This window comes from Scomber japonicus, chromosome 16, assembly GCF_027409825.1.
Source record: "Scomber japonicus isolate fScoJap1 chromosome 16, fScoJap1.pri, whole genome shotgun sequence".
Taxonomy (NCBI): Eukaryota; Metazoa; Chordata; class Actinopteri; order Scombriformes; family Scombridae; genus Scomber; species Scomber japonicus.
The window spans coordinates 26,238,185-26,248,422 of NC_070593.1; the positions used below are offsets into that span (position 1 = coordinate 26,238,185).

General features: G+C 40.1%; 1 protein-coding gene and 1 non-coding gene across 2 annotated transcripts in view; one reads left to right on the top strand and one right to left on the bottom strand.

The window, feature by feature from the left end:
* Positions 1 to 9,734, bottom strand: part of dglucy (D-glutamate cyclase) — a 79,220-nt gene extending 69,486 nt beyond the window's left edge. The window contains exons 1-4 of the mRNA XM_053335589.1: positions 9,625 to 9,734; positions 8,826 to 8,916; positions 2,265 to 2,418; positions 1,233 to 1,319 (exon numbers count right to left, since the gene is read on the bottom strand). Of these exons, the coding sequence (XP_053191564.1) occupies positions 1,233 to 1,319; positions 2,265 to 2,418; positions 8,826 to 8,901 (317 nt within the window). The 5' untranslated portion in view covers positions 8,902 to 8,916; positions 9,625 to 9,734. The remainder of the gene's footprint in view (positions 1 to 1,232; positions 1,320 to 2,264; positions 2,419 to 8,825; positions 8,917 to 9,624) is intronic.
* Positions 208 to 279, top strand: trnaa-ugc (transfer RNA alanine (anticodon UGC)). The gene has a single exon. It is a non-coding gene; the product is annotated as a tRNA-Ala (tRNA).
* Positions 9,735 to 10,238: the final 504 nt, after the last annotated feature.

Sequence of the window (10,238 nt, forward strand, 5' to 3'; positions counted from 1 at the left end):
TCCCCATGGCCCTTCACGTTTAAATGCCCCAAATTACGTCAGAAATAAATCCTGCAAAGGCTAGCGTTAGGCTCTGGTCTAAATGCTCTCACTTGTGGCTCAAGTTGTATAACGACAACACACTGTATTCCAGCTTAGGTTGATCTTCGTCCTCTTTTTTCATTCTCTTCTCGTTTCGTTGCGGTCTTCATTTCTTTTACAATCGCAGGGGATGTAGCTCAGTGGTAGAGCGCATGCTTTGCATGTATGAGGCCCCGGGTTCAATCCCCAGCATCTCCAGGAGGTTTTATGAAGACGACAAACTTGTAGCCGTCTTACTGATAAAAAGGTGCACATAGCTGGCGTACGAGCTGGACAGAACATTAAAAACGCCCCCTGACAATAGTAGTCCAGCCACAATATTCACATTTGAAAAGCTCAGTTGCAGCCCTCAAGTAATGTTTATGTTGTCATTCTGTGTTTTTGGCCTGATGCGCCACCCACCCCCTATCTACCAATCACCAAGTCAGTAGCATTTCAGCATCGAGGTTGCCAGTTGCCACTGAGCTGCAGCTAGGAACACTGCAGATAATGTCTGATGTTACAAAACCAAAAAAGCCTTGTTATGACTCTCAAATACATTGTGACAATTTGAGAAACAAAACAAGGGTATGTATAGGAGATGCCTTTTAAACATGGAGACGGTTACAGCGTCATACAGCACTCAGCTGCACCCGCTGATACGGAGGTGGATATGGAGGATCACGTCCAACAACTTGCAACCCGCGTGAAGTAGACTTTGGCAGTGAGGGGGCGAGGAGTAACAGCTCTCTCCAGTGTTTTGAACGTGGGCCACAGTACCATTTCTAAACGCTTGGTGTCAGACTTACATACTTCAACTTTAATGAAGACGACAAACTTGTAGCCGACTTACAGGCACAAAAGCCAAATAATAATACTAAGTCCCAAGGCCTGCTACCATACATAATGTTGTCCTCCATGATTCATTTGATGGTCTTTTTTGTTTCCTTTTTTCTTCAATTATGATCATAGATACATTATTTAGCCAAACTATCAGTCTTACATATAAGATTTTAATCCAGTCAAGACTTGTTTTGTCCAAATATGTCAGAAAGTCATATTCCATTTACCATAGTTATCTTGTTTAAGCTCTTCACATCACAGCTCTCAATGTGTTTGAACTGTATCAAACTGCTTGTGTGTGCAGTGTGTCTCTGTGTTTGTTAAGCTACCTTGGTTGAGCGCTGCAATTCTGCAGACTGGAGACTGTCTTCACCAGGCGACCCTCGTGATACACACAGTACTGAGAGATATCTGTCCTATAGACACAAAAATACACAAACAAAAACAACATGCAACAGATGCTAATTTTCGAATAAATACATACATTCATCCACATTGTAAATTTTGCCTGTAAGTCTGCATATTTAATTTTGTGGGACGTACATAAATAATGTACGAAAAATTCAAGTATATTCTTGAAATAACTGAGATGAAAATTTAAATATTTACGTATGCATTTAAATAAGTTCCAACTAAACCCTTAATACCAATTCCAGTACCTAAACTCAGGGTGTGATCATTTTAATGTAGGGAAACATGAGTAATTAATGTGGTGCAAAAGGCCTGAATGTTATATTGACATTGACAAACAATCTGAATTTAATATGGAATTAACAAATTAATTAACTCAATTTAAATAATTTAATGTGGAGACAGATAATATAGAATTTCACCAGCCTTCTCTCTTAACTAAAAAAACATACCCTGTACTTTTATCTATGCAGAGCAGTGTGCTGAAGTACTGCAAGGGTTATCTTAAGGTTTTATGTGTAATTAGTTTATCTAACAGAGTTAGAGAAAAGCTGTTCCATGCAGATTGGCACCAATGAAACAACTGCAGAGACACCAATCAAGAGAGGGAGAGGTCATAAAAGTGAATCAAAACTTAGTTAATGTGAAACCTGCAGTCATTTATCTGTATAGAGGTGAATCATTATAATCTCTCTGGAAAATCATTCATCACAAGGAGGAATGAACAGATACACATGTACTTTGGGCTTCTTAAAATGAATTACAGAGAGACTTTGACATTTTGCATTCTAGTTACCTTTATAGCTCAAAGACTTATTGGGCCCTGCAGGATAACCGTACTAACATAATATAATACTGTGGTGAGTCAATACCGAAGAATATTAAGAAAATGTCAAAGTGTGATAGTAGTTTGTTGCTCATTGTATTGTGTTTGTATGTGTATGTGTTACCTTATGTCTGCAAGTTTAGCCAGAGGTGGGCACGAGGTCTCTCCTGATTGGCTGCGATAAAGGAGTGGCAGGGGGGCCTGATTACTGCAACAGAACGCCTCAAAGTCATTGGCCAGATGATTGGGCAGGATGACCACATTAGCCTGCTGGTATCCTGACACAAACACAAACACACACATTTTTGTTTTTATCTATCACTCATTTTTTTAGTATCTGTCACTCCTGAGTCACCACAGCAAGATCGCCTCAAGAAACATTTAAAGACTTGTAAAACTGATAATCTGATGTTCAGAAATGATTTTCCCACAAAAAGTTCCATTACATTATTAAAAGTATGCACAAAAAAAAGACATTTACTCCTTTACCCTCACTGTAAAATCCAGAATCTATCAAAATGCAGATGTACATTTCAAAACTGCTGAGTACAAGCTGTCTGCTACTTTACTGAAGAGTCCATTCTCAGTGTTTCTGTACTGGAGGCTCCAAGTTTCCAGATCATATACAGCAGGTTGTATAAATTGCATAGTGGACCATGATGTTTGGAAGCCAATCATGATGATTGGCTTCCAAACTAGTTGTGATGCTTGTGATGCATAAACGTTTTTAACCCAGATACAAAACAAGACACAACTATACAGTGTTTCCCACACATTCATTTTTCGTGGTGGCCCGCCACGAAAAATGACATCCACCATGAATAGATTTTTCGGCTTTTGGCTCACTCGACCTCGCTCATAAAAGCATTATGGGACTCTGTCTGTGAATGTAGCTTGTCGTTACAATTCCGGTGCAGTAGGTGGCGGTACTATGCAGTAACTCCGGCAATAAAACCAAAGAAGACGCAACTATTGTCAATCAAACCCACGTTGTCATTGTCGTTATCGTCGGACACATGTCCTCATTGGCTTTGGAAACGTGCTGCTTCATCCTAAGCACTGACTGGCTGGTGTGTGGTGACGTATGAAACAGGAGGAGCTCACGGACGTAAACAAAACAGTCACGTGCCCCACAGATGCACGTGTAGGTCAGGAAATTACGTAAAACGGACTGTATATGGTTTGTTCCGTGTGTTACTTTACGTGTTGGACTAAATACATGGACATATTGTGGAACGTATTTCGATTTTTATGGAAACGGATTTCATATTTCACAAGAATTGATACTTGGCGAGCTGTACAAAAAGTCCTGTGTCATAAGATGATCGTTGTGGATAAAGGGAAGACTTTGAAGGTATGTAGCATTATAGCTGTTTTTACTTTAGCTGAGTGGCTAGCCGAGCTAATCGCTAATACTATTACGGCTGTGAGCAACCATATAAGTCGTGAGTGGTCTTGAATGAATCAGGAGAATCTAAGCTTTCTAACAATGTATACAACAATATATATGTTTAAGGGTTGGTGTTTAAAACATTCAGAAGAACTTGTGGCTAACTCCCAACCTCCGACCCGTCCCGTAGACGGAACAGCGTGTTTTAAGTGTCTGCAGTTCCGATCCTTCATGTTGGCTGAAACAGACAAGTCACCCTCAAACATGCTGAAAACCATATTGAAGTTTGGCCTGCAGTCAGTCTTCCCTAATGTTTATGTGGCTTTGAGGATGTTCCTCACGTTACCGGTGACAAACTGTGAGGGGGAGCGCTCATTTTCTCATTTGGGGAGAATCAAAAATGAGCTGAGAACATCCATGAATCAAAAACGCTTTAAGTCCTTACCATTACTGGCAATAGAGTCTGACCTTGTCAGAGACCTGAGGCCTGTACTATGAAGCTGGATTAACATACCCTGGATATCTCTCCGTTACCTGGGTTGATTTACCCAGACATTCGCAATCCTGATAAGCGGTACTACGAAGCTGGTTATCAACTCGGTAATTGAACCCAGGGTTTTCCAATCTGGATCACTGCGCTCACATAAAGGGGAGGTGTTTGCAGCGTCTGACCAATCACAAACATGGAGAAACTCTGCAGAGCAGCCTACTTTACCATGGAGGAGCAGACAATTATTCTTCAAAAATATGAAGAATTCAAACATCATCAGGCCACAAGCAACACTGTTGCAGCAAAAGGCAGGAAGGGATGCTGGCAGAAAATAGCTGAGTCTGTTAATGCGTATTCGTGAGATTATAGTACAATATTAATAAATTGGACAATATAAACGGACAGCACTCTGATCACACAATGTCACTTTATTACGGCACAGACGTTTTGGGCAGAACGCTTCCTCAGTGCCCTTCCCTTCATACAGACATGAAGTTAGTTTAATATTCAACATTCAAAATACAAACCTATTATGCGCTTCAATCATTTGAGTGAATGATGTTCAAATCAACTGTACAACCTACAGAATAATATCTCTCATGTGCCTCAAGGATTGTTTTTTTAATATATATTTTGGCCAATTAAAAAATTGCATCTATCCCTAAAAACTCTTTCTCTCCTAAGCGCTCCTCTCACGATCCGCGCACCAATGTCGACAGGATCTTTTAAGAATGGGCAGGTCATTTTCTAAGGGAACTGATTGGTCAGGAGCTGGTGCTTTGATACTCGTTGATCTCTTATCCAGAACATAACCTGCTCGGAGGCCTGTACTACGAAGCTGGATTAACCTATCCAGGATATCTCTCCGTTACCAGAGGGGTATTGCACAAAAGTAGAATAAAGAAATCCAGGATAACTGAGCAAGCGCAGCTTGATCTAGTCTGACCGGCGCATCTTGGCTTATTCGGTTGCACGTTTGCTGAGCCAGGATGAAAAGGCCCTGAGAATAATCTTAGCCTGGTTGTTAGCCTGGGCTGGAGCAGTCTAGCTGCAGAGAATAAATCACCATAGTAACTGGGCCGGGTTAAATTTAACCTGCTTTCATGCAACCGACTTGTGGCTAAATTCAACCAGGATAACTAACATATCCCGGCTTAATCCCTTATCCTGGTTTCGTGCAATACCCCTCTGGATTGATTTACCCAGATATTCGCAGTCCAGGATAAGCGGTACTACGAAGCTGGTTATCAACTTGGTAAATCAACCCAGGGTTTTCCAATCTGGATCTCTGCGCGTTCACATAAAGGGGAGGTGTTTGCAGCGTCTGACCAATCACAAACATGAAGAAACCCTGCAGAGCAGACTACTTTACCATGGAGGAGCAGACAATTATTATTCATAAATATGAAGAATTCAAACACATCATCCAGGCCAAAAGCAACACTGTTGCTGCAGCAAAAACCAGGAAGGAATGCTGGCAGGAAATTGCCGACTCTGTTAATGTGTAAATTCACGAGATCATACAATATTAATTTATCAGACAATATAAACGGACAGCACTCTGATCACACAATGTCACTTTATTACGGCACAGACGTTTGGGGCAGAGCGCTTCCTCAGTGCCCTTCCTCTCATAAGAGACATTAAGTTAGTTTAATATTCAACATTCAAAATACAAACCTATTATGCGCTTCAACCATTTGAGTGAATGATTTCAAACCAACTGTATAACATACAGACTAAGATCCCTCATGTGCCACAAGGCTTATTTTACAAATATATCTTTTCGTCAATTTTTTACAATTACAATAAATAAATACAGTTATTATGCTCCCTTACACTTTGATCTCAGGATGTCAAACCTACAGAATAATATCCCCCACGTGCCTCAATGATTATTTTTTAAATATATGTTTTGGCCAATTAAAAAATTGCATCTATCCCTAAAAGCTCATTCTCTCCTAAGCGCTCCTCTCGCGATCCGCGTGTTGACAGGATCTTTTAAGAATGGGCAGGTCATTTTCTAAGAGAACTGATTGGTCAGGAGGTGGTGCTTTTGTACTCATTGATCTCTTATCCAGAACATAACCTGCTCCGGAGCAGGTTAGCCGTTCAGCATAAGTTACCATGGTGATTTACCCCGGTAAGAAGTGAACCAGCTTCATAGTACGGAAAACCCAGTGTTAACACTGAAGTTACCTCGATAAGAGAAAATCCAGCTTCGTAACTTAGTTGTCTCTCGCTGAGGAAGCGATCTGCCCCAAACGTCTGTACCGTAATAAAGTGACATTGTGTGATCAGAGTGCTGTCCGTTTATATTGTCCGATAAATTAATATTGTATGATCTCATGAATTTACACATTAACAGAGTCGGCAATTTTCTGCCAGCATTCCTTCCTGGCTTTTGCTGCTGCATCAGTGTTGCAACAGTGTTGCTTTTGGCCTGGATGATGTGTTTGAATTCTTCATATTGTTGAAGAATAATTGTCTGCTCCTCCATGGTTTAGTCTGCTCTGCAGGGTTTCTCCATGTTTGTGATTGGTCAGACGCTGCAAACACCTCCCCTTTATGTGAGCGCGCAGAGATCCAGATTGGAAAACCCTGGGTTGATTTACCGAGTTGATAACCAGCTTCGTAGTACCGTTTATCCTAGACTGCAAATATCTGGATAAATCAATCCAGGTAACGGAGAGATATCCTGGATAGGTTAATCCAGCTTCGTAGTACAGGCCTCTGGTGTGGCACTTCTCAGAGGCTGCAGATTTATCAACGTATCGGTCCTGCTGCCTTCAGATGCTGCAGAGATGTAATGAACTGAAGCAGATCTTTTCATACAGTATAAACCAGCTGTGGACAGCAGATACTGTAAGAATCACCCACATTCATTTATAGATCAGTGCAGACTATTTTTGCTGAATTGTGAGCTTATTTAATTGAACTAACTAAATCATTTGCAGCTAGTTTGTTGATTAAATCACAGCAGGCAGATGGGGTTCTGTATGTGGTGCAACATTTAGAACCAAATGTCTACAAAGATACAACAACTGTCTTTGTGCTGCTTCATTTGAATGATCCTCTCACCTGTCTGCACAAACACCAAGAGCCCATCGCTGCACCTCCACAAAAACTGGTTCTTACCGTTAGCCAATCCAGTCGTGGTGATTATCCTAGAATCTTCCTGTCTAATCAACAGCCTCAGCTCAGCAGGACTCAGAGAACTCAAATGATCCGACTTCTCCATCACAGAGTACACACACACTTTTGTAACCTACTGTGACTACCACAACAACTCTCTACTCTAGGAACAAACTGCTTCCTGGCCCTTGTGATATAACCTCTGTCTATCAAAGGCTTGGTCTGGTCTCACTTGGGTTAATGTTCACATGGAAGAAGAGATGGATGTGGTTAATCTTTGGACAATGTAGCAGTAAAGAGAGGACTGTTAACAGAGTGGAATACCCATATAAAACAAAAGTGTTTAAAGTTCAATAGATACAAATATATAAATATAAATAAAGCTTTATGAGAGAATTAGAGAGACAGTACAAACAGTACAACTGCCTCACATACAGTTACATAACCACTCTCCTTCTAACTCTCCTTTATCTTTACTGACTGCAAAACAGTTGTAAGGGTTAGGGTTACAATAAAACAGCAATAAAAAATGAAATGTAAGTGGGCAGTGAGTTGTAGGGCAGACAGATGAAAAGAATATGTTAACCAGATCTCTGCTGCTGCCCTGTGGCTCAGCTGTGGTACTGCTAAACTGACACTGGAAAAATGAAGTCTGAAGTCTCCAGGTCACTCGCAAAATAAGGAAATGATAATAGCAAGAAAATAAAACAGTCAAGAAACTGCAACAGGACACATCTACTTCAGGATTTGATGATTTTCAGAACAGATTTCAACAGCTCTTTTTTCCATTAAACTATAATAAGTTTAATGTGACTGGAGAGTCAATAACTCCTAATATTACACCAAAAACAGCCCACAGTATAGACGCATCAAGCATTCAAAGCTTGACTACACGTGCATGAATATTTTATCAGCTATCAGTGGATTTCTTATGAAATATAAATAAACTTTGCAGTTATTATTGTGTCAATAACTTTATCATGAATGCCAGTCACAAAACTGTGTTTAAATGAATGTATTTAAACTGTTTGTAGTATTCTAGCAGCAAAATATATTCAAATCTTTGGAAGTCAGAGTGTACTTTTTTTGTCAGGAGGAAAACAAGAGTTTCAAACTATAGGTGCAGCTCACAAACAATCAATCAATCAATCAATCAATCAATCTTTATTTATATAGCACCAAATCACAACAAAAGTAAAGCAAGGCACTTTACACATACAGCATTTATCTTTCTACTGGGGCAGTTAGTATATACCTCTAACAGCTGCATACACTGCTCCAGAAAATGTTCATACATGGATCATATAAAAAAACAACAACTATTCATTACTGTTACGTAATACTTACCATCTACTCATAAATTAGCAACTATAATGTTTTTAAGCTGATTTTAAACAGGTAATATTAGTCCTACAAAAGCTTTACAGTGTTTGCTTTAATGTCACTGATTATAACAGACAAACACATGGTAAATGGCTGAATTTATATATATCCAAATTAGCCGCTTATTGTTTCACACACTCCCACGTTGATGTCAATGAGCTACTAAGGTTCTGGGATCAGAAGCCCATCCTGTTCTACCTCCTGGGCCACAGCCACTGTGTACAAAGGGAGATAGTATTTGTGTGTGTGTGTGTGTGTGTGTGTGTGTGTGTGTGTGTGTGGTTCACCTGAATCCATAGCATATTTAGAGATACTCCTCAAGTGCCTGAGGGACCATCTAGCGGCTCTGACAGTAGTCAGCATACTTCACCTAAAAATCTGCATACACATACACACAAGGCATTAAGACTCAGCCAAGGCAATCTGTAATTGCACCCATTTTGTATGGTTTTATTCTTTTTCTTTTTTATACAGACAAAAATAGAGGCAGATACTGGTCTATTTGTTTTCCAGGCATATGATGAGACTGTTTAATCAAACAAATGGTTATAACAGTACATGTGAGGTGATACTGTACATAAACCACTTTTTCATTCAAAATAAACAAACATATGACTGAAGTTCAAATGATGAGCTCACTATATGCTGCACTTTCATGAGTGAACTCTGTCTGCTGATAGTGAACGCTGTCGCTGACATGATGATATCATTACTGTCAGGTTTTGAGCAGCTGTTAGTGGGAATGAAGGCATACAGTGTGTCATAGGATAAAGCACCCTGTATTTAAGACACTGATTGACTTCAGTGAGACAATGACTTCAGTGAAAGTAATGAGCTCAGTCTGTTTCTGGTTAAAACTGTTACACTGAGTTCAGTATAAAAGGCCTACAGGGACTGCAGGGAAGTAACATACTGTGTAACAAGGCTAAACTGATAATAGTGCTTTCAGTCATCAGCACACTAATGCACACTCATCAGTCACACACTAAAGAGATGGATGGAGTTGTTAAAAGTGAGGAAAAGCATGAAAAGCATGCACAACAACAACATTTGACTCAGATATCTGTGCTCAGCAAAGTTCATTACCTGAAATATCTGGAAAAATTGACAATAACCAGTGTTCTGATATCCAGAGTTATGTATTTTCTTTCACATAACTGGATGTTATCAGACTAAGCAGTGTCTTGAAGTCATCTGTGGATGCAAACATACTTTGATTAGATTAGAAAATACACAACTCTAAAAGAGCAGTTGAAATAAACCGTAGACCAAAACTACACTGACAGACAGTACACTGACACATGTTAAAGGTAGGGTTGGTAATCCTGTTCAGAAACACTTTTTGTTATACTGGGAGAAATGGTCCTTCTATTATGAAAGGTATCAATACATTATGGCTTTAGAAAAAGGAACGGAAAAAATCAGAGCTCTGTAGCGGCCACAGGACTGATAAAACCCCGACCAATCCGAGCCGTTCGGTGCGAACAGAAAAAAACAATCAGGTGGCTTCATGTCAAGTTTTGCTTCCGCATACAGTCTACGCCCCGCCCCCTCTCTCCCTGCCTACTGCGCGCGTGCACAGTCTTCACCTGTCGCTGTTGCCAGAAAAACCAGCACACCTCTCTGCAGAAGTACCGAATACGGATGTAATATTTATTTAAGAGCAATGGCTGAGAAAATACCACTTGCACGTCTACTTG